We start from the raw sequence: 25,455 nt of genomic DNA, 5'->3' as shown, positions 1-25,455 counted from the left end.
TTTGGAGAAAAAAAAAATCTGGAGATCCCCCAAAATTGGTTGTCGATCGGTCTTTAAAGTTTAGAATTTACATAAGCTTATTTAGAGCAACTCAAAAGCAAGGTTTCAAATTTTGATATGATACCCCCAATATGATGTGTATGGTATTGTATCTTTTAAAATTTGATACAAGATACGGGGAAATTGGAAATATCATTTTTTCCATGATATCGGACTTGTATCAGATCATATTGAGCCGTATTTGTAGCGTATCAAAAAAGATAAGCATTCTTTCACCCCCCCCCCCCCCAAACAACTTTAAAACTCCAAACCTTATTCCTAGAGTGCTAGATATGCAAAAAAAATGCAAAAAACAAGTATGAATCATCAATATTATTAAAATAGGCAAGCTTTTTCAAATTTTCATAATATCTTATGATTTTTTTTTGCTTGAATCCTTGAAAGTTTTTAAATCTATGTTGATACACATTTCTTATGTTCAAAATCACAATTTCTTATGTGAAACTTTACGAAAAGATTTGGGAAAATATAAAATAACAAAAAAAAAATGAAAATGCATTTTTATAAAGACTTAATATGTTTTAAATCTATGGATTATCTATCATATCAATAAAGCAATTGAAAATTCTACTTTAATTTTTTTATATTTTAGAGTTAAAAAATAAATAATAATTAGTTATATTTTATGGTCTAATCACAATCATTGAATATATTATTGATCTATAGGTGATCTATCATATCCATTGAGCAATTAAAATTTCTTCTTCAATATTTTTATTTGAATATATCGTACAATGTTTTCTTATTTTTTGTAATTTTTGAAAATAAAAATAAAGTATAGTTATTTAAATAAAAAAAGTTATTAATTATATTTACACTCAAATGTTGTGCCAATGCATGTTTTATGGTTGGATAGGATAGTTGGGTTTTTTAAGGAAATTATAATTAACTACAATGTATTTCTTTATAAAATCATTAAAATGTATTAATTTAATATATCATTAAAGCCTTATATTTAGTATGATTAATGTATTTTTATAATTTATTAAAGTACTTATAATGTTTCCATGCCTATCAATGCGTATCTTAAGTTTTCTCCAATACACATGCATATCCAAAGCGTATCCCAATACGTCTCTTAAAATTGCCTTTTCAATACACTTAGAGGGTGTTTGGTTCCGTTTACATTTGTTCAATAAACGTTTATTGATGGTGCCACATAGGCATCACTTCAGCATTTTCTCTCTCTTGCTCTTTTGCATGCATCGAAAATGAAAAATGTCAACTTTGGTTTTTGTGCATGCCAGCCGTTTGTGGAAGTTATTTTTTAAAGCTTCCACAAATGGTCATGCGTTTTTTCACTGTTACATTGGTGTAGAGCCTAGTGGCGCCCAGTTGTCATAAATAACCTGTAATTATTGCATTTCTCGGTTTTACCAGCAAATTAAGTACAAACGTTTATTCAATAAACATAAACGGAACCAAACACATACTTAGTGTTTCTGACACTTTGAACATTGCTCAAAAGCAGTTGAATGTTGAGCTCAAACCTCTCAAATAGGCACTCAAAGAGGTTGAAGCGAATAGCCTTTTAGCTGATTGACAATTGATTTGGCTCTCGGGATTTTTCACCATACTCATAGACCATTTGAATGAGACCCACAAGTAGACAGGCTTCATCCTAAACGGTTACTGATGCTTTGAAAATTTCATGTCCTAGTCATAAATGGATTTTATTTTTCAAATATTTGGGAAAACATTTCTTGAATTTCACTTGTTGATATTACCAAAATAAATTATCAAATGCCTAAATTTTCAAGTTTTTGACAAACTTTGGGTTTATTTACGGTCGATAATTTTTGCCCAGTCTTGCCTGGCCTGAAAGTTTAATATAAATAATACATATTATATTAATATTGCATAATAATTATATATTTATATATGTATAATAAGTTTATATATATTTTGTAATTTTAAATGTAAAATTATATGAATTCATTTTTCTAAAATATAATTTTATTAATTTATATGGATGGATGCTTGACCCAGACCTAGAGATATATATTATCATCCACAAATTGCGGGCCGGCCGGGCCTGACCATTAATCATTCCTTGACTTATTTCTATTACCTATTACCATTATTAAAAATGAGAATGATCAATGACTCTTCATTGAACACCCTGATTTTTATTTCCAAATTTATTCGTATTAATAATACAAAACAGCCAAACTAACATATACCCCATTATTTAAAATAAAAATTTAAAAATGCGAAAATGATCAATTCTCTTGGTAGAACACCCTGATTTTTATTTACAAATCTACCCCTATTAATAATACAACTTTGAATGGGTTGATAGTCAATCTAGCAAATTCACAGGTTTCTATTTACCCTTATATACAAAAGAGACAAGTGCCCTAAAAAGATGAATACGTGGACATCCAAATTCTCCACGTAATGGTTACCCTATTAAGGTAGTCATGATGTTGGTTAAATTTTTATCAAATATGAATGTGACTGAACAACCCTCACATTACTCTAGATTGTTTTCATGATATTAAATGGAATCAAAACATCATGACAAATTCAAAATTTCTCCTTCAAGGATAAACTTAATTGATAAACTGAATGGATGTATCTCCCCATTTTTAATAAAAATGTAATCATATTTATAAAAATCCTCCAAATTTGAACCTAAATAGGGGTGTAGTATGTTATAGCATTCGAATGCTAGTTCATTTTCTTTGGATACACAATCAATTTAGAATCCAAAATAAGAGTTCACTCAACAAAGTAGTTAGTTTATTATTTCTTATTTTGTTTAAAATTTTAAATTGATTTAACTTGTACTCTCTTTTGGTTTCCCTTTTGTGCTTATTTTTTTTTTGTTAATTTGTTTTGGGTGTATAGCAGTTTATATGAAGAGAAATGTGATTATATAACCCTATAACTTGCAACTGAGATAGTGGTTCTACTCTTTACTTTTAAACAACTTTGGGAAGACTACTATTTTTGTTTTGACATGGTTGTTTTGGGCCAGTCTATAAGGACTGCTTTTGGATGGAAGGAATACCGTTATTAAATTCATAGATCAAACAAGAAAACAAGAAAACAAGAAAACAAGAATAGGAGTTTAATTTTTTTTTTTTTTTTTTTTTGTAATGAAGAGGAGTTTAAATTAGAGAATGAATGAAGATATTTGAACTTACATTTTTTATTTGTGTTATTTTTTCAAGGTGGTGCTGCTGAGTCGTTTGCGTTATGTTCACTTGCTAGCTTAGTAGCTTTGATTGATTATTGTTCAAATAATGATTATAACACTAAAGTTGGATTATAAATTCATAGTGAATTTAGTCATTATTATCGTTGTTGGGTTGCTTTTCTATAGTATTTTTTTGGTACTAGAAAATCAATTATTTTTTTAATCACTTCAATTCAAATATGTTATTTTGACTAGCTAGGGGTGTTCATTATACGGTTCAAATCACATAAGTTGGTTTAGTTTAGTTTATACCTATAAACGATTTGGTTCGGTTTGAGAATTTTCTAAATTACGATTTATAGTTTTGGTTTGGTTTATTAAATAAACTGAGCCAAACCACAAACTGAAATTATATATATAATATGAATATATGATATATAAATATTATATATAATATATCTAAATAGAATCCGTAAAATTATAAATATATAATGAATGCTTTATTTTATAATAAAATTATAAGTAAAAGTTTCAAGTTTTAATTTTAGGGGAGCTATTTGGGCTTTCTAATTAGGTTAAGCCCAAAAGAACATAGAATGGTCCAAAGTCCTCAAATCGTATTAAAAATCGCACCAAATTGTAATAAAACGGTTTAGTTTCTATACTAAAACGGTTTAAAACGGTTTGATTCAATTTAAAAATTTCTTACCGGTTTGATGTGATATTTTCTCCAAATCGCACCGAACCGGATCCTAAACACCCTTAATTTTGGCAACATAAACATACACATGCAACGCACGTGCACCCCACTAGTATTCAGCTAAAATGACAATATTGGGTTGTATTTAATGGGTCCCACTTTATCTGTAGGGCGCTGTCTTGGCGAAGTTGCACATGATGTTGTTTGCTATAATTTCTTCAAAATTGCACGTTCCAAGCAGACTCGAACCGTTGTGCTTGTACGTTGCTTATAATAGTGTTGTTTGCTTATAACAACCGCTGGATTGGAATTATGATAGTCCTAACTGTTTAACGATTTGTTCGATCAATCTTTCCAACTAAAAATTCTAATCGAACGGTTGTAGGGTTTGAAGAAGCATCTCGTCGCAATCTGCAGCAGACAAATCATCACCGCAGAGAGAGAAGAAACGAAAATTGTGAGGGCTCTCGACGGAAACGTGCCCCAATCTCTCCGAGCAACAACGGGTCTGAGCTTCCCGCCTCCATTCCGGCGTTCATCTCCGGCTACGGTGAGCTCTCCCCTTCCCTCCGTCCGTTGCCTTTTTATGTTTTCCATTTTTTTTTTTTGCTTCTCTATCTGAGATTTTCTCTTAAGATCCGCTCCAACTTCACAAAGATAGGATGGGAGCTCAATTTGTTTTTCTGCCTCTCTCTCTCTCTCCCTCTCTCTCTCTCTCTCTCCGCCTTCGTCAATGGAAGTAGAAGAGAGCCATTCAACCACAGGCGTTCTGTTTTACATGCGGCAGGATGTTGATGTTACATAGCTTGTCGATTCATCATGAAAGTAATTGTAATGGGTAGAAAATTGCATCAAAAGTAGCAGGTTGGAGAGGTAGATTGAGCTATAGTTCTCAACTTCTCATTCTATTATGTGGCTTGAATCAGAGTTTGCCACCCAAGCACATCGAGTCCCACTGCCCACTGGTTTTTCCTTCCATTCTTTTGCACTGATTCCTTTAAGCTTAATTTTGGAAAAGAAATCTCATATCAAATGTAGAAAAACGTGTTTCTACTAAGGAGATACTGAAATTGTCTTGAGACAAAAATATTATGAAAAAAATAAGTGAAGGATCATATCTGATTAATCTCCAGAGTGGTCTGCCTTTGATGTTTTGCTCAATCTAGTTGTAGTGAATTCTTCAGATTGATTGATCAGAATATTACCAAATACCAAATAAATTCCAAAGATGATGAAAATTTCCTGCTGGTTTCCTAATGGAATTTAGAGTCTTCTGCTTGACACAAGAAGTGAAAATGGCAAACTTGAGCAACTAGCTGTATTGTGTACAACGAATTGTCATTCTTTCCTTCTCTCCCAAGCCCATATAATACCATACAGAATTATTAGCAATTCAGACCTCAGTAGAAGCTCACAAAGAAGTGGTAGAAATGATCTACCCAGAGCTCAGAGCCAGTCATGGTCTTATTTTCTAGCATGCCTGTCTGATGAAATTCTTAATGTTGATGCTGTTGAGCGTCACTAGATGTACAAACATATTTTAGTGACACAATGGATGAAGAAAATGAATTACTAGGTTATGTTCCTCTCCTGTTTAAAAATTTGTAATGCCTTGACAGAAAATAGTATGATATGATTATATGACTTGAATAAACAAAAACTAAAGAAGAGAAAACTGAATCATATGATATAAACATGATCATTGAAGAGAAATTTAACAAATAGATTTCATGCAAAAATGCAATAACAGTTTTGTGGATTCCTTTATTGCTTTCCATATTCTATTATTCTTGGTACTGTTGAGTTTCATTTGCACATCTATGATTTGAAATTGTGAAAATGAAATAAGGGTATCCAATTCCAAATAGTCTAAGAACTGCATTTGGACAGCATAATTGCCAAATTTATGAAATTCAATACAGTTTTCAGTGGAAATTAATGTGAGCAATTGCATTTTCATTACTAGATCCAAATGCACCACAAAGGAGCCATGAGGTTAAGTTAATTAGGCAGGCTGGTTGCTAATACGGCAGGCATGAGCTTGGCTGCAGATTCTCCACTGCAATCCTCAAGTAGTGATGATTTTGCAGCACTTCTTGATGCAGAGTTGGATACAGTATCTTCAGATGCATCAGGTGGTCAAGAAGATGACGACGAGGATTTTAACATTGAGAGGTATATGTTTTTTTTCTCTCTCTCTCTCTCTCTCCACTTCTTCCTCTCCCCATTTTCTTCTTAATAACACATTACAATACATGGATACCTGTACAGGGGTGCCATATCATGTCAGGTACTTCAATTTTTAGTGTAAATTTCCTACCTGATACCATATCCAGCTATGCCCTTGCCCTATCTGTATAATATAGACAGCATACGGTTTCTTGTAATGAAGCAGCCTTTCAACTAAAAAGGATATTTGAAATTTGTGCATGCTTAATAAGAATTTCTTGTTCCTTGTTAGCATTTTTTTTTGATGAATGAATAAGATTTTATTAAAGAAAGATCAAGAGGTTAAGTCATTACAAGCTACCCATGGAGGGGCATGAGTTGCTACCTCTCCTAAAAAACAAATACATCAGACTAAAACAAAAGGTTACAGACTCATTTATCAAAAAAAAAAAAACAGAAAAGAAAAAGAAAAGAACAAAAGGTTACAGAGCTGGCCAAAATAATTGTTTCCTTGAGGCCCCTTGCTTAGCTAACCCATCTGTTAAGGTATTTGCTGTTCTGCCCACCCATTGCTGTTCTTGCACCATATAATTGAGCTTGGATTTGTAAGCCATCCCACAACAACTTTGGAGTCTCCTTCAGCTACAGTATTCTGTACTCCTAGTTGGTCTGCAATATGAATACCTTGTACAGCTGCTAAAAACTCAGTTCTATTAGACTCTCTTATACCCATGGGGCCTGAGAACAAGGCTTAAATGTTGCTGTCTTTATCTCTCAGCACCCCTCTTATCCCTGAAGGACCTGGGTTGGCTTGGCTGCTACGATCAAAATTCAATTTTACTCAACATTCAGAAGGAGGCACCCACACTGCTGGCATCCTGCCCTTCCTAGTATGACTGTTAGCTACAACTATCCAGTTCCTCCAAATATCGTCAAAAGAAAAGGTGTGAAAGGAGTCCAGAGTTCTCAACCAGTGGTTTTCCCTAGTCAAAATGCATTCCTTTACAGCCTAAATGCTTTTTTTTTCCTTCTATTGGAATAGCCTCACATTTCTTTCTTCCCAAATTGTCTACAAAGTAGCAACTCTTGTACATCTCCACATTGTTCTACCTTTTTTTGTGGGCCACACAAAGAAGGAAGGGTCAAATAGCTGACCTACAACTGCGATCAGATTCCACTTGCATCGAAACAAAGCAAAGATCCAACCTCAAATAGTAGTAGGAAAAGAACAGGATAAAAGTAAGTGGGAGCAATCATCACCACTAGCCCTACAAAGTACACACCAGTTAGGGGACAAGCACATGAAAGGCCTTTTCTTCTGCAAGCAGTCTAAGGTATTGATCTTTCTATAGAACACCTCCCAGCAGAAAATAATAATTTTAGGTGGAACAGGTCTAGACCAGATCTCCTTAGCCGGAAAACCCAACTAACTGTCTTAGGGAGTAGCAAAGGGACTTAAAAAAGGAGGCACATGTGAAGTAACATTTTGGATGAGGGGACCATAATCTTACATCTAATCTGAGAGGGTCCAAAAAAACACTTCCAAGTAGTGGTAGAAGATCTGAAACACAAATGAGTTCATGATCCCTCAAGTCCCTACGAAACCCAAAGTCCCAATTGAAGGAGGAAGGTGAAACAGGTGTTGGAAGAAAGTGAGAGACAACCTTTTCCTTGTAGAGGGAAAGGGAATAAAGAGATGGAAAAAGATCCTTAAGAGCAGAGCTGCCCACCCAAATGTCTTCCCAAAACAAAACAAAGTTACTAAAGCTGACATCATACCTGACAAAATTGAGGAATTGAGGGAGGATACTTTGAATTACTTCCCAAGGAGTTGCCGACGTAGCTCGACGCAATACACCAATATCCCATCCATTTCCCAATCTGCCATGTATACTAGCTATCACCTCATGCCACAACCTCTCCCTTTTTATGGGCCACCTCCACAGCCATTTTCCTAAGAGAGCTTTATTCTTTAGAACTAACTTCCCTAAACCCAGCCCACCCTCCTCTTTACTCCTACAAACTATTTCCCAATTTATTAGATGATCCTTTCTTTCCTCCTCTAGCCCCCAAAGAAAGTTTCTCATTAGTCTCCCCAACTTTGTAGCCTCCCTAACAGGAATCCTAAAGACAAAGAAGTAATAAATCAATAGGTTTGCTAGGGAGGCTTTGTACACTTAAAGAGTATGGAATTGGATGTTGTTAGGGGAGCTGGTTCCTAAAATGCTGAGTGAAACCTCAGCTTCCTGGATTGAAAATGAATTCAGTCTGGAGGAAATCAAAGAGGCCTTAAATGACATAAATGGGGACAAAGCCCCGGGGCTAGATGGCTTTAACTTTACTTTCATAAAGTCTTGCTGGAGCATTTTAGAAAGAGACTTTAATCTGATGATGTAGGAATTTCATAGAGAGAGAGAGAGAGTTATGGAGAAATCAGCAAATGCTACATTCATTTCTCTAATTCCAAAGAAGGAAGGAGCAGTAAATCTGAAGGATTTTAGACCAATAAGTCTAATCAGCAGCCCATATAAGCTGTTGGCTAAAGTTTTATCAAAAAGACTGAGAAAAGTTCTACATGAGGTTGTAGGGGAGTCTCAAGTGGCGTTTGTGGAAGGGAGACAGATATTAGATGGAGTTTTGATGGCAAGTGAATGTATTGATGCAAGATTTTTTTTTTTATTTTTTATTTTTGAAGAATAATGTATTGATGCAAGATTAAGAAGTGGGAGACCGGGCTTAGTATGTAAGATTGACATTGAGAAAGTGTACGATCATGTTGAATGGGGTTTTCTGGAGGAACCAAACTCCAAAGGTTAATGGGTTTTGGAGAAAGATGGAGGTCTTGGATGTTTGCATGCACGCCCACAGTTTCATTTTCAATACTTCTAAATGGCATCTCCTCGGAGTTCTTTCAAGCCTCAAGAGGATTGAGGCAGGGAAATCCAATTTCCCCAATGCTTTTTGTTTTAGCTATGGAGATTTCTGAATCTACTGCTGTGGAGTGGTGGGCAAAGGGGTTTAATCGAGGGTTTCAAGGTAGGAAGGGATGGCCCCTGCATTTATCATTTACAGTATGCAGATGACACTTTGATCTTCCTGGATACTTTGATGGATCAAGTGTTAAATCTAAGGGCAGTTTTGGCAAACTTTGAGCTGTTATCAGGTCTAATGGTTAATCTAGCAAAGAGTGTGGTGATTGGAGTGGGTGCAATTGAGGAGGAAGTGTTGTTTGACTGTGATAATGCTCTTGAATGCAGAATTGGAAAGCTTCTGTGCACTTATTTGGGCATGCCAATAGGAGGGGTTTCAAATTCTGGTGTATTATGGAGACCAATAGTGGAGAGAATTGAAAGGAGGCTGGACGGTTGGAAGTCAAAGCATCTTTCATTGGGTGAGAGGATAACTTTAATTAAAAGTGTCTTCTCTATTACTCCAACATATTACTTGTCCTTGCTGAAAATCCCATCTCAGGTGGCTGAAAGAATAGAGAAAGTGCAAAGAGATTTCCTATGAGAGGGGATGGGAAGGGGGGGGGATTCCATTTGGTGTGGTGGGAGAAGGTTTGCAGACCAAAGAATGAAGGAGGGCTAGGAATTAGAAGGCTGAGAGTGTTCAATGGGGCTCTGCTGGGAAAATGGTTATGGAGGTTTGGGTTAGGGAGAGAGGAAGATTCTTTGTGGAAGAGGGTGGTGTTGGGGAAATAGGGGGTGGTGAGGTTTGGTTGGGAACCTAGAGATGTTAGGTCATCTTATGGGGTGAATGTTTGGAAGGGGATTACGAGTTTTAATAGGGAATTCAGAAGTCTAACAAGTTTCTCAGTGGGAGGTGGTTCAAGAATCAGGTTTTGGGAGGATGATTGGAGTGGGGCTGGTAAGTTGATGGAGTTGTGCCCAAGATTGTATAAGCTGGCTGTGGCTGAAACTACTATCAGTAGCTACTATGAAAGAAGAGGAGATCAGCTGATATGGAGTCCAAATTCAGGCAGCCTTTGCTGGATAGAGAGGTAGAGGAGTGTTTAATTCTGTTAGGAAAGCTAGAGGAGGTGAAGATTGCTCCTCAAAGGAGGGATGAACTCTGGTGGAAGGAGTGTTCAAAAGGTAAATTTTCAGTGAAGTCTTGTTATCTAGCACTGTGCAGACACAATTCAAAACTAATCCAGTCAGAAGGAGTATGAGGAAATCTGGTTCCCCCAAGGGTAGAAGCATTTGCATGGTTACTGGCGATGGACAGTATTCTAACGGTGGATCATCTAAAATCAAGAGGCTTCTGCATGGCGAATAGGTGTTGTCTTTGTGAGGAACAAGAAGAGAATGTCAGACATCTGTTTATCAGCTGCAAGTTTGCTGATTTCCTATGGAAACTATTCGCTAAAATGTTTGGGATATCTGACTTTCATCCAAATTCTGCTGCCGAAATCTTTTCTGCCTGGCCAAAGTTAAGAGGATCCAAGAAGGCTAAGGTGTTTTGGAGCTGCATTCCTTTTGCAATATGCTGGAATTTATGGAAGGAGAGGAATAGAAGAATTTTTGAAGACAAATTGCATCATCTACCTCCAAACCTGCACCAAGGACCTCTAGTAAAAAGCTCTAGTCCACAAAATCATAGGCCTTTTCTAAGTCCAGCTTACAAACAAAACCTTGATTTCCCGACTTTCTCATGTCCTCGACACACTCATTTGTTATTAGGATCTGATCCGTTATTTGTCTCCCCTACATGAAGGCTCCTTGAGCTTGACTAATGATGGAGGGCAATACTACCCTAATATTCAAAGATGACACTTTAGCCAGGATTTTGTTAATGCTAGTCACCAATCTAATTGACCTAAAATCCTTAGGGTTTTTTGCATCTTTCTTATTTGGGATTAGGGCTACGAAGGTAGCATTAACTCCAGTGCTTACTTTATTATTGTTTGCAAATTCCTTAAACACCTCAAGAAGGTCTTCTTTTACTACATCCCAACAGTCTTGATAAAAGTTATAGTGAAACCATCTGGCTCAGGTGCTTTGGATCTGTCCATTGAAAATACCACCTGCCTAATCTCCTCTTCTTCAAAACCTCTCTCTAACCAGTTTACTTGCTCTTCAGACAGCCTGGGCCATTCTAATCCTTCCAACCTTATCCTATTATTCAATGGCTTCCTAACAATTGATTTGAAATGATCAATAAACATTTTGTCTATCTCATCTTGGTTTTTGACTTCCTCTTTATTTACTTCTAATTTAGCCACAAAATTTTTTCTTCTCCTCCCGTTAGTCATAGCATGAAAGAATTTGTATTACTGTCCCCTTCTTTGATCCATTTATGTCTTGACTTTTTCCTCTAGAAGATCTCCTTTCTAAGAACTTCTTCCAGTTCCTTCTTTAAATTTCTTCTCAGATTCCTTTCTTGTTCATTCATGATCCTTTGAGATTCTTTGGAGTCTAGTTCCTCAATCCTAGACATCAAATTAGTATTTTGCTCCTCTATCCTTCCAAAATGCTCTCGATTCCACTCCTTGATCTTGGATCTCAATCTCTTCAACTTTTTGTGGAATCTTACTCCCTTCCACTTTACCCTTCTCAATTCTTCATTCTACCACTCCTCAACCAAGTGCCCAAAATCCGGGTGACTTAGTCACATTCTCAAATAAGGGTCGTGGGCCAGAGCCTAGAGGTTTAGGGCTTAACTGGATAGGGCAGTGATTAGAAGTAACTCTAGGTAGAGTTCTAGCCAGAAAATTCCTCCAATGATTCTCCCACTTTACATTAAAAAGGAATCTATCAAGTTTCGAGAAAAGGAAGTTTTCTTGGAAATTAGACTAAGTAAGATTGGCTTGTAGGAGGGGTATTTCCTTTAGGCCATAGATGTTAATTAACACATTGAATTTTCTCATGTTGGTTGTAACTGTTCTTTGGGGGTTGTTAGATTCATTACAAAACCTAATTACGTTGAAACCCACCCCCAAACACCAAGGGCCATCCCATAGGCCTTGTATTCCATACAACTCCTCCGACATCTCATTCCTTTCTCTATAAGTATTTGGCCTGCAGACATTGGTTAATACCCAAGTGAATCCATCCCCCACATTCCTGAATTTTAAAGATATAGAAAATCTCCCTATGAGTTCTTTCATTGATTCTATAGCATCTTCCCTCCATAAGGTAACTAGACCTCTAGAGGTTCCCCATGAGGCAGTTGAGGTCCAGTAGACTCCTCTTGATCTCCACACACTTCTGACCCATCTTCTATCCAATTCTGTCAGCTTGGTTTTCTGTAACATGACTATATCAGGTTTCTCTCTTCTTAGTAAATCTTTGATTGCCCTTCTTTTTCTTGCGCTCCCCAAGCCTCTCACATTCCAACTGATGATTTTCATTGTGCGATTCCTTTCAAAAGATTCCACCTTACAAAGAAACCTTCTTTCTCTTCTACCTTTGAACTCGATATCATTCTCAATATCTGAGATTAATCTCTCCACTTCTGATATCTTTTTCTTTTTCGTTTTCATATTCCCCTCTGTCTTCTTAACCGGAACACTGACTTCGAGGAGTTGCTGCTTGTTCCTTATCATCTAATCCCTCCTCCTTTTCTTTATACTCCTCCAGTAACGCACAAATCTGCTCCCATATTCTTTCTAATTCCTCCTCCTGTTTTTTCTTGAGTTCCAAGTCTACCTCGCTCAACTCACCTTAACAATGCCATGTTCTCTCTTCCCCCCTTCCCCATCTAAGGTTTCCACTTGGGATGCTGGAGTATCTGTTTCAAGCACAAGAAGCACATTAGTAACCAAAACCGAATGGACAAGAATACCTGCGTTGTTGGGGACCAAGTGGACTTCTTCCGAGGGAGGGGGACTAGCGTAGGGAGGCAAGTCTAAGCCCGTTTCCTGTGTTTGGATCTGCATGGGAGAGTTTTTAGTGGAGGTCAACTCCCTGTCGGCTTCAGCATCAAAGTTAGTTTTCCACTACTGTTCGGCTTCTGGCAAGACGTTACAGACCATTCTGGTAGGCTCTTTCTCTTCCAAACCAGTATCCTATTCTTCCTGAGCTATGGGGCTAACCTCCCTTGCGAGTAGAGGCAAAACCTGAGTTGCAGCTGTAGTTTTCGTCTACCGTTCCATCTCATTCAAATAATCTTCCTCAAATCTTTGTGAACCAGCTTCCTCATCCTCCTGAAACAGTGCTTCTGTACCCAAGTTATCTTCCTCAGACATATCCCTCAAGTTGCTTAGATCGATGCTCCCCAGGCTCACTGTATCATCTGAATTAGATTCGCTGTAGTCTTCATCCTCAGAGTGAAAATCCTTCCTAAGCTCCTGCTCGAAGAGTAAAAAGATAGATGGTAATTACTATCTATCGATAACACGAACATAGTCACGTGACTTTTTAGTTTCTCACCATTTACCTTGGGCCCCTTAGTTGGGCTAACAATGTTCGGCCCAGTTGAACTCACCTTTCCTGACCTTTTAGTGTTCTCCGCCTGACCCATCTTAGGTGGGCCAAGAAAAGTTGGCCCATTAGATATTTGCTCCCCTGGTCTTTTAGAGAGGCCTCCTTGAGATGGCCTCACACCAAAAACTTCCAACTTGGAAGGCCTGTGGTTTGGTTTCCGGGGCCCTCCAACATTAGTCTGGTCTGGGTTAAGTGGAGAGTCAACCTTGTCCTTTTCCATTTGGCCCAACTGTTTAACTCCCCCACCTTCCTTTGGCTTTGGTTTGAGAGATTTTACTGACCCCTTAGAGCCTTCTCACAGTTGAACAGGTGTATTTGAAAAATTAGATTTGGCGCCACTTGTAACTGCTTGAGCATAAGATCTGTCAGAGGTCCAGCTAATGCCCTGTTGATCACGTTTAGAACTTTCCAACTTCTGCAAGGCTTTTGGACCTCTAAAAGCTTGTTCGCCCTTTTTTGTATAACTTTCTTTTCCTTGCAGGTCCTCCAACCCTTTGCTGCCACACAGGATTATGCCTTCAACCTTTGCATCTTCCTCCTTTCAAGCTTCCCTCCACAGTTCAGCTTCCATGGATGAAGCCAACCAGGTTCAATTTCCTAGGAATCTCCTTGGGCTTGATTCCATTCAATAAGATTGCTGCGGACCTGAGGTCACCCCATAAAACACCAGCCAGTCTTGCTCCACACAGTACTGCAATCGCTTCTGCCACTTCATCATTCCAAAAATGGAATGGTAATCCAACGGCACACTCTACTACCTCATCTAGAACCGAGGAATCCTTCGAGTTTGATGAAGGAGACCACCTGAATATATTAATCGAGCCAAGATCATCCTGCAGACACACAGCCTCAACTTCCAATTTATTTTCAAGTGGATCCAGCAAAGCTTTGCACCTGTCAAAGGGTGTTAGGATATATGTGGTTCTCATCTTCAAATGTTTTGTCAATAACACAGCAATTTCCTCTGAACTTCTACTTGGTTTGTTGACTTCAACAATCAATTTACTTGTCACTGATAAAAAAAATCAATTTACTTGTCCAATCTCCTTTTCCAGCAGTTACCAACAGAGCTGCTTTATTTCCAGCTTGCACCAAGGTAGAAACATTTTGCCTAGGGGATTCGAGATCGACTACTATTTTTGAGATTTCCTCTTTTTCCTTCTTCTTTTCTACACCTTTTTCCCTTTCTGCTTTCACTCTTGATAAAAAGTCTCTCAGGGTCTTCACTATCTCAATCCACCCTTGGCTCTTTCTTCCTTCAGGGAGGCAAATCAGCTGCTTCCTGTTCTTGTCAAAGAGCTCCGAAAGATCCTTTGTGATTTTTCCTGCATTCCACCACATATCTTCTTCCCACCTCTGTGATGAACTCTTTCCAGTTTCTCTCCTTTCCTTTTGCGCTTGCTTCTGCTACAAAGTCTGTGAGCCATTCTACCACATCCAAACCTATCAACAGCACTGTAGCCTTCTTGGCTTCCCTGATTTTCATGCTGATCTGCCCTCTGATTCTTAGTTCCTCAAACAGAAAACTTTTCGCTTCCACCTTTAGAAATCTTGTCCATCGATTGGCCTCCACAAAGTTCTCCATTCTCCACTTCGCCTCCGATTCCCCCCTCAATGCATGCATGTTTTAAGTTTTGTTCCTTGTTAGCATTTTGTTCAATGTTTACACAACCAGAGTGTTTTATTAAAGAAGAAAAGCTTCTTAGGAAATGCTTTCATTATAGAAAAGTAGCAAACCATGTCTTCTTTGTTAGTTCCAGGATTAAACCATTCTTTTTTTGTGGTATTTGTTGCCACTGAAAAATGATACTCTTACAATGGTTTAAAATGTCCATAAATTTCCTAATATTTCCATGCCATATTTCCATTTCTATGGGTATCAACATGAAATATTACTGGAATCGACATATTCCCTAATTTTGCTACTGGTGCTATGTGGAGTAGCAATGTTATTGCCCACCTAATGTATTAATGAAAGTTACTGTTTCCAGTAAAAAAGGACATTATTACCACTTTGAACCAACTCGAATTCTTTTCAAACATGAAGTTCAGTCTTAGTTTTTTATTGTATTATAAATAATTTGGTTGATCTATTAGAATCATTTGTACTTTCTATGAGTTTTAATTTTGCTTAAACTCACTTATTATCTAGTTTTGATGATTTGGATCAAGATAATAATTTAAAAGGGTCTACTTATGCATCTTTTTATCAATACAGAGAATAACATTCTATGTTTTCACATATTTTACTATGTTTACACCATGCCTATAATTTTTACAATATTTCTAACATGTTTCCTATATTTGGATGACCCATATATCCAATGACATTGACATTTTAAACCTTTTGCCTGTTGTCATCTACAATTACTATTTTTTCAACATCTCACTTTTTGGATTTAGTGTGCAAAGGTCTATCTGTCTTTTAAGACCAAGATTGTAGGGTTCAGTTGATTGAAGCTCATTGTAATTTTTGGTGTTTTTCCTTGTTCATGGTTCCTTCTTCAGATAAGAGGATCTGAAAAAAGTCTCACATTTTACCTAAAATGAGAATACTTAGGTGGCTGTTGCCCCATAATAAAAATAATGGTTGTTAGATGATTTATAGGATGCATATGACTTGAAACATTTAGAGTGTTTAAAGGTTCATTTTTCGAACTAAAAATGTGTATTATGGGAAGGTAGATGGGATTTGGATGTTGGGAGAGTAAAGGACAGAAAATATGGACCTATAATGTGAGTTTCTTTGGAGGTTCCTATTTGAATTCCATTTCCTTCGCAATCGAGTAATCAAAAGCAAGTAAGGTTCATTCAGGTTGAATTGAATGATGCTAAGATTTGGCAATTGTTTGACTGACCAAAGATTCTTGATAGGGATGCAATGCATTGGTTTCACTTGAACTGCTTGTTCAGGTGGAGTACCAAATTTTCCATTAATCTGGCTGACCCTTTAGCAAGGAAGGGGGCTAACAAAAATGATTTGGTGAGGGGACACTAGGCCTGGAGATGAAGATGTAACTGGTACTCTCATTTAGTAAATGCTTGTCAGTTTTGGGTATCTTTTGGTTCTAGCCTCTATATTTCTAAGGACACTTGGAGAGTAGGTGATGTATTTCTCATGCTTTCTCATTAACAAATTTTGATTTATGTTTGCTCACTGAAAAAAAAAGAACTTGAAACATTTCCTCGTACATATTTGGTTTGTGCTTTGACAAGCAGGGAATTGGATGAATTTGACTCTTTTGTCATTGTTTTTTTTCCTTCTTCTTTTGAGAAAAAGTAAATTTTTTTTCAGAAGAAAAATGAAAGGATGTACATGAGAAGATGTACAGACAGGGCTTCCAAAACTAAAAACCAAAAAGCCCACTTACAAAATTGGAAAAGTATTTGCCCACCCCACTTTTAGCTAAAGCATCAACCAAAAAGTTAAAACTCCTAGGAAATCCATCTGAAACAGCAATGAAAGGAGGCCAAAATTTCAAGTATTTCATGCAAACAATGGGCAATCCTCCAAAGACCTGAACTTTTCTTTTTTTAGCCCAATCGATTGTGATTCTAAGTCTCCCTTGACCAACAGAGAAGTAACTTGAAGACCTTTTGCTTGCTGAAAACCCACCAATAAAGCCTGAACCTCTGCCTCTGAAGCATCAGATGTAAATCAGTCCTCAAATATTAGGTGTAAATTTGAAGATTAGAAGAAAAAGGAAGAAGAGAAGTAAGAGCAGCAACACAAGAGAAGAAAATGGTGAAAAGAGAAGGAAGAAGAAGATGAATCGAATTATCTTCCCTTTCTCCTCTAATCATTTTTTTATTAAGAATTAAAGTTAGAGTAATGACAAGTATGCCCTTAAGTGGGCGGCCAGCTAGGCAGTAACATAAAGAGATTAAACAAAAAGAAATAACAATCCCATTAAGAGAGGCCCATTAGGCAACAATAAAAGAAAAGATATTACAAGAGAAGATACTAGGACCCATTCGGCCCAGTCTCTTTACACTCCCCCTCAAGCTGAGCATAGATGTCAATCATGCCCAGCTTGCTTATATAGTGTGTCATTTTCCCTCTTGAAACTCCCTTGGTCAAGATATCAGCCAATTTTTCGTCTGATGTGATGAATGGCAAACAAACTTCTCCTGAGGAAACTTTCCCTTATAAAATGTCTATTCAATGTGCTTAGTTCTGTTATGTTGAACAGGATTATGTGCAATGTTGATAGCTGCTTGGTTGTCACAGTAGAGCATCATTGGCTTCTCGTAGTCAACCCCCAATTATTCTAGAAGGGATCGTAACCACAGTAATTCTGACACACCATGTGCCATTGCACTGTATTCTGCTTTAGCTGAGGATCTAGCAACTACAGACTATTTCTTACTCCTCCATGACACAATGTTCCCAGTGACCAGAGCACAATAACCTGAGGTGGGTCTCCTATCATCAATACATCCTGCCCAATCAGCATCAGTGAAAGCTTCCAGCTTCATGTGTCCATGTTTGGCAAATAGAATACCTTTCCCTAGAGTACCTTTCATGTAACACAGAACCCTTTCTGCAATAGCTAAATGAGTATCTCTAGGAGAATGCATAAATTGACTAATAACACTTACTACATAGGAAATATCTGGCCGAGTCATGCAAAGATATAACAACTTCCCAAGTAGTCTCTGGAACACCCCCTTATCAGATAAAAGCTCACCATTTGTAGCAGAAAGCTTATGATTAGGATCAATGGGAGTGGAGATTGGTTTAGCTCCAAGTTTACCAGTCTCAGCAAGGAGGTCAAGGACATATTTACGCTGAGAAATGAAGATACCATCTTTAGATCTAGCAACTTCAATGCCCAAAAAATACCAAAGATCTCCCAAATCCTTGATCTCGAATTCAGAGTTGAGAAATCTTTTTAGTTTACTGACCTCTTGAGTGTCATTACCCGTGACTACAATATCATCAACATAAACTATCAAGAAGGTCACCAGAGAGCCATTTCTCTTCAAGAACAGGGTATAATCAGATTGAGTTTGTGTGTAGCCAAAGGAGACAAGAGCAGCCCTAAACCTCTCAAACCAAGCCCGAGGAGACTGTTTGAGACCATAAATAGATTTCTGCAGTTTACACACCTTGCCTTGCATTTCCTTCCCATACACCCCTGGAGGCAAAGACATATATACCTCTTCATGCAGGTCTCCATTCAAGAAGGCATTTTTAATATCAAATTGGTGTAGGGGCCAGTCAAAAGTAGCGACTAGAGATAACAAAACTCTGACTGAGGTCATCTTAGCGACAGGAGCAAATGTCTCAAGATAGTCAATGCCATACATTTGAGTGTAGCCCTTAGCAACCAGCCTAGCCTTAAACCTTTCAATAGAGCCATCAGAGTGATATTTAATGGTAAACACCCATTTACAACCCACGGGTTCCTTCTCTTCAGGCAAGTCAACAATATCCCAGGTATGGTTCTTATGCAAAGCATCCAGTTCAGCCATCATAGCATCCCTCCATTCAGGTTGAGATAAGGCTTCCGGTACAGACTTGGGTATCATATGGGAAGAAACAGATGCAAGAAAAGAGTAGTAGGAAGGAGAGAGAAGGCTGTAAGACAAGTGTTTGGAGATACAATGGGCTGTACACTTCCGCTTGCCCTTGCGGAGAGCAATAGGAAGGTCAAGGTCTGGGAAAGCTGTAGATGGGTTAGAAGAAGGCTGACCTGTTACCTCAGTAATGATGGGAGGAGCAAGATGCTCTTCTGTAGGAGTGGAAACAACCTGCCCATGTCTGAATCTCTGCCTTTTGTACCACCTTTGGAGAACAGGAGGAGGAGGAATAGGAATATCAGAGGTAGGTCCAGTGGGAGAAGTAGACACCTCATGATAGGACTCAAGAGGAATGGGAAGAGGAATAGCTAGAGACATAGCAAAGGGCTCTTCAGATTTCTCCCCCTCAGGAGAAATGCTAAAGAAAGGGGTCAACTCAGCAAAGGTGACACCCCGAGATACAAAGCGGGTGCCACGAACTGGATCAAAACAACAATATCCCTTCTGTGTGGAAGCATATCCCAGAAAAACACATTTATAAGCCTTAGGTTCAAACTTGTGCCTTTGATGACTGTGAATATGCACATAGCAAGTGCACCCAAAAACATGGAGAGGAAGAGAAAAAATATCCTCATCCGGGAAGAGAAGGCTAAAGGGGGTTTTGAAGTCAAGGACCCTGGAGGGCATACGGTTGATCAAAAAAGTAGTAGTAAGAACAACATCTTCCCAAAATTTTATAGGAACATGGGATGCAAACAAGAGGGATCTAGCAACTTCAACCACATGTCTGTTCTTCCTTTCCACCACCCTGTTTTGTTGTGGAGTGTAGGAACAAGAACTTTGATGAATAACCCCAAAAGTTTCAAGATAGGTGGAGAGGGTTCTCTCAAAATATTCCTTAGCATTATCAGAACGGAATATTTCGATACGAGTGTTAAACTGGGTGATGATGAGTTCATGAAATTTTTGCACAATAACTAGTACTTCATCCCTGGATTTCATGAGATAAATCCAAGTCTAACGAGAGTAGTCATCAATAAAAAGGATAAAGTACCTATAACCCCCCATAGTTGGCAAATGATATGGCCCCCACACGTCAGGGTGAACAATATGAAAAGGAGATAGAGATATTTTATTGCTTACTGAATAAGAATGTCCACAATGCTTTGCCAATTCACACGACTCACAATGAAGACTCGATAAAGACACTCCCTTAAACATATCTGGAAACAAATGACTCAAAGCAGAAAATGGCAAATGACCAAACCGAAAGTGACATAACAAGACTTTGTTAACAAACTCTGACAAAACTGACTCTAAGGCAACTCCATGAGGTGGTCCCAAAGCTCGATCCAGTGTGTCCAGCAAGTATATTCCGTTCGCCTCATGGCCACTCCCAATCATCCTCTGAGATTGCAGGTCCTGAAAAACACAATGAGTGGGAAAAAAGGTTATGCTGCAATTCATGGATTTAGTTAAGCTGCTAACAGATAAAAGGTTTGTGTTTTAGGGACATGAAGGACAGAGGATAAATAAAGGGTGTCAGAGGTCTTTATATGTCCTTTACCAGAGATGAGAGCAAGAGACCCATCAACAAGGGATATTTTCTCTTTGCCAGAGAGAAGGTGGTATGAGCAGAAGAGATTAGACAGGTTGGTCATATGGTCTGATGCACCGGTATCAATAATCCAAGGGATTTTATGATTACCTGAAACTGAAGCATGATTTGTAGAAGCACGAATACCTGAGTGAGCAAATGCTGATGAAGATGATGTGTTATTGTTGGAAGAGTGAGATGAAGAAACAGTAGCTTCCCATACTTTTCAAAATCTGCCTTCATTGCTGCCAACTGCTCAATGGTTGATTTCTCTTCACTCTCCTTATTTCCTCCTTCAAGTACTGTAGCAACATTAGCTGCCTTAGGCTTTCCTGCCTGACTGCCCTTCTTATAGCTGTTGTTATTCTTAAACCTATCAGGAAGAAGCTTAGGATGAAGCTTCCAGCAAGTGTCCTTTGTATGCCTCGGTTTCTTGCAATATTCACATATCTACTCCTTTTTCTCAATAGGACCCTTTGGCTTTATTCCAGCATGTGCAAAGTGTTCTGTAGGTGGACCTTGCAACCGAACCTGCCGCCTACTCTCCTCACTGCTTATCATAGCATATGCCTGGGAAAGAGTAACCTCATCTCTGGCCAGGATATTTTGCCTAATGATGTCAAACTCAGGGTTGAGTCCAGTGAGAAATTCAAACACCCTATTTCTCTCCACCAACTTCCTATACATTTCAGCATCATTCTTACTCTCCCATACAACTGTCTCCATAACATCAATTTCTTGCCATAGGGATTTCAGTATAGAGTAGTAGATTGCTATACTCTTCTCCCCCTGTCTTAGGTTCTTCACATCACTTTTCAACTTATAGACTCTGGCTACATTCAACTTCTGTGAATAGGTCTCAGTAACACTGTCCCATATCTCCTTAGCCGAAGACATCCAGAGATAATGCTGACTTATATGAGGTTGCATAGAATTGACCAACCATCCTATGACAGTATAGTTCTCTTGCATCCATTTCTCAAATTCAGGGCCTGTCTCTTCGGGTTTCACTTTACTACCTGTGAGATACCCGAGTTTTCCTCTGCTACAGACATAAATTCTTATAGACTATGCCCAAGCAAGATAATTTGTCCCATCTAGCTTGATTGTGGTTACACCAGTCAAAACGGAATCTACCGAGCCAAGGCCTGAAACCGGCACTTGCTTGAACTCACTTCCGTATGGCTATATCAATCAAACGAAAATCAAAGAACCAGAAATTTTGTCTATATAAACATACTTGAAGTCAAACCAGAACCCAAATGCTTGAAAACTAGGGTTTTACTCCGTCCAGCTGTTGGGGAGGAAGAGAGAAGATGCAGCCGCTCCTACCAGAACTTCCCAATCTCTTCCAAACCTGAACTACCCTCCTTTAGGAGTCACAAGACACCTACCAAGCATAGAGCGCCACACCCAAAGCTTCACCTTTACCTGTACCTTTGAAAATCTCTAATCGGATAGGGTTTTGGGCAGCAACAGAACAACACCGCTTCTTGGCAATATCCAGCCAGATTTAAACTCTCCAAACCCTCTACCAACTAGGTCAGAGATCCTCTGAACTATAGAGAATCTATCTCTCCATACACTCTCTTAATCTAAGGGTGTATGGGAAAAGAAGAAGAAAGAAATAGACCTGCTCTGATGCCAAGATGTAAATCAGTCCTCAAATATTAGGTGTAACTTTGAAGATTAGAAGAAAAAGGAAGAAGAGAAGTAAGAGCAGCAACACAAGAGAAGAAGATGGCGAAAAGAGAAGGAAGAAGAAGAAGAATCGAATTATCTTCCCTTTCTCCTCTAATCCTTTTTTTATTAAGAATTAAAGTTAGAGTAATGACAAGTATGCCCTTAAGTGGGCGGCCAGCTAGGCAGTAACATAAAGAGATTAAACAAAAAGAAATAACAGGCCCATTAAGAGAGGCCCATTAGCCAACAATAAAAGAAAAGATATTACAAGAGAAGATACTAGGACCTATTCGGCCCAGTCTCTTTACAGCATCATTAGCCAAAACCGGGCCACTGAACACCCAATAGATGTAGCCTTCAGAATTATAAAAGACTCCTCCTATACCTTCTGCCAAAAGGGTGTCTGAGGCTCTTCTTAAACTACCATCAAACCTCAAAATGAAAGCAGTCTTTGGCATTGGGAAAAGGAAGGCTGAATCTCAATAGGAGAAGAATGGAAGATGTGTAGAAGGTTTTTGTTTAAATCCCCATGGTTAAAACCTGTGAAAGCCTTGTTAGTCTTCATCAAAGACAGCAATTGAGTCAAAACTCTATTCTATAAACAAGCTATGGAGGAGGTTTTATTCAAAAACTCTTTTGTTCCTCTCTTCTCACTCTCATTGTTGTTCAGTGACTAGTCCTCAAGGTCTAATTTACCCTGCTAGAATTTGGCACTACCCTGCACTTCTCAAAAATGAAAGATCATGTGATATGCTTGCTTTATAATATCTTATTATGACAGTTCTTATTTTGTATCTTGCTTTCTTTGTTAATAAAATCATTTCCAGTTGCTGATAAAAACGATTCATATTACCAAGTCCTTTCATGTAAGACTCCTATTATTGTGGGAGGCTTGATAAGTGTACGTATTGCATTTCCCTTATTTTTCTTTATAAATTTTGTGTTATCTATCATAAGAAAAAAATGGTTGATTCTTTGGGGTATTTTGGAGGAGTGCAATTCTCAAATTTTCCCTTCTTTTTGGATTTGCATTTGGGAGGTTATTGACTGGAACGTTTTTGTACTACTCACTGAGTGCTCTGTGAAGGAGCTGTTTATCTTAGTTGATTCAATTATCAAAGATTGGTACATGTCACTTAGACCTTACTCATTTTTTTGATTGCTAACTGTAAATTAGTGGATCCTTTTAGCAGACTTCTTTCTTGGGCTGATAGAGAAGGTATAATTAGTGGCTTAGGAGTGGGCAGAAATAGGGCACTGGTCACTCATTTACAGTTTGCAGATGGACATAATCATTCTTTGTGAGGGGGAAGACTTGGGGAAGGTGAGGAATCAGGTCAATTTGTTTGAGAAGATATCTAATTTAAAATTCAGTTTCAACAAGAGTTGTATGGTAAGGATCAGTTTAGCAGATGAGGTGGTGGATTCCATTGCAGATACCCTTGGTTGTACTATTAATTCTTGGCCTTTGAAGTTTGAATTACCTAGGATTCCCTCTAGGTGCAAATCCAAAGGGTACAAGTTTCTGGAACCCAATTGTAGAAAAGTTTGCAAAGGAGACTAGCAACCTAGAAGAGGAATTGTAGATCCCCCAAAAGGAAGTTTGTAAGTTGGAAAAGTTGATGAGGGATTTCCTTTGGGAGCCGGAAGAGAGCAAAAAGGACCACTTAAAGTGGGAGGTTGTGTCTAGAAGTAAGGATGGTGGTTTCTGTATAGGGAAGTTAGCAAAGAAGAATATTAGCAGCTCTATTAGCAAAGTGGTTGTGGAGATGTCCTCTTGAGAGGGAAAAGTTGTGGAGTAGAGTGGTGACAGGCATTCATGGAGTCTCAAGTAATGGCCAGGATGCTTGTATATTTGCTAGGGCAACGTTGGCTTCACCATGGAAAGCTACTGGTAGCATTCTTCCTCTTTTCTTAAATCATGTTAGGTATGACGTCTGCTCTTGGACTTTGTTTTATAATGGGAAGATGTGTGGATTGGTAATTCCTCTCTGAAAGATATTCCCTTCGTTGTACTCTATTTCTTTCCTTACAAAGGAACCTATCTTTAGGTTCCTAAGTCAGCCTTGTTTCTAGTGAACTCAATTGGGACTTGGGTTTTAGAAGAGGATTGAGAGATAGTGAGGTTGGTGATTGATTTTGTTGTTGGATGTTTTGGAGAAAGCTTCTTTTGATTTCTCTGTTCTAATAAATGTGTTTAGGCCCCCCACCTGAAAGATGCCTTCACTTGTGCCTCATTTTTCAGGTCTTTATGCTCTTCAGCCCAGGGACTGACTGACCTTCTAGCTAACAGGGGTTTTATGGGGATCGTTTATTTTGGGCTCAAATGTAACTTGTACTTTTTCTAGTTTTTCTGTCTTTCGGATTTGGATGAGGTGAATCTCACACCTCTCCCCAGGTTGTTTGTAATGTTATATATTCTGTTTCTAATAAAATTACTCTATTTATCAAAAAACAAAATCTCAGATGAAATTCCTGAAACCCCATGGCCCTCTGTTCCATTCCTCATCCACCCAATTGTTACATGAAAATACATGTGATGTACTAAATAATAATCCCTTGTGCAGGGATGAATGCTGAGCATGTACAGGGTTGCCTTGACCAATGGACTGGAACATTGCAATAACTTTCCTCCATAGCTCCTGTACTCATCTCCAACACCAAAAGCTGCCCTGGGTTTCCAAAAGAGTTATGTTGGTCTGGGCATTGGGGCCTTAAGAGTAACCTTTTTTGCTTGTTCATTCTGTTCGACATTTTTTCTTGGGGCTGGGTGGGGGGTTGCATATGTTTGTTTCCTTTGTTACTGATCATGGAAGTAAAAAGCAGCAGCTTATTCAAAGACATCTATTGCTTGGTGGAGAAACTGGACCATGACATTCAGTCTTTTATTTGTTTTCCTCACCTTATAAGAGCTTAAGGGTTTTTCCATGTTTTCTATTCTTAGTGGAGTACTTATTATATAGATGAACCTTTTTGCAGATTAATGAAATACTTTACTTTGTACTTCAAGGTAAAATAATATATGGACGATGCTTGGATTCATTAGTAGAGCCTGTGTTCTAGTTAGAAGTTTTACATACTGCGAATATTTTGAGGGATCTTTTCCCTTTTTTATTAATTATCTGTTTTATACTAAATAATGAGT

General features: G+C 38.2%; 1 protein-coding gene across 2 annotated transcripts in view; it reads left to right on the top strand.

Moving 5' to 3' along the window:
- Positions 1-4,144: 4,144 nt before the first annotated feature.
- CPL4 (C-terminal domain phosphatase-like 4) overlaps positions 4,145-25,455 on the top strand; it is a 79,372-nt gene continuing 58,061 nt past the window's right edge. The window contains exons 1-2 of one of the 2 annotated variants that reach the window (XM_010267316.3): positions 4,145-4,455; positions 5,872-6,080. In XM_010267316.3, coding sequence (XP_010265618.1) covers positions 5,941-6,080 — 140 coding nt within the window. In that variant the 5' untranslated portion in view covers positions 4,145-4,455; positions 5,872-5,940. The remainder of the gene's footprint in view (positions 4,456-5,871; positions 6,081-25,455) is intronic. The other variant, XM_010267317.3, reaches the window with a different exon arrangement.

The sequence above is a fragment of the Nelumbo nucifera genome, chromosome 2, assembly GCF_055504915.1.
Source record: "Nelumbo nucifera cultivar China Antique chromosome 2, China Antique-T2T, whole genome shotgun sequence".
Lineage (NCBI taxonomy): Eukaryota > Viridiplantae > Streptophyta > Magnoliopsida > Proteales > Nelumbonaceae > Nelumbo > Nelumbo nucifera.
Note: the sequence above shows the minus strand (reverse complement) of the source record. Positions and strands in the feature narration are given on the sequence as shown.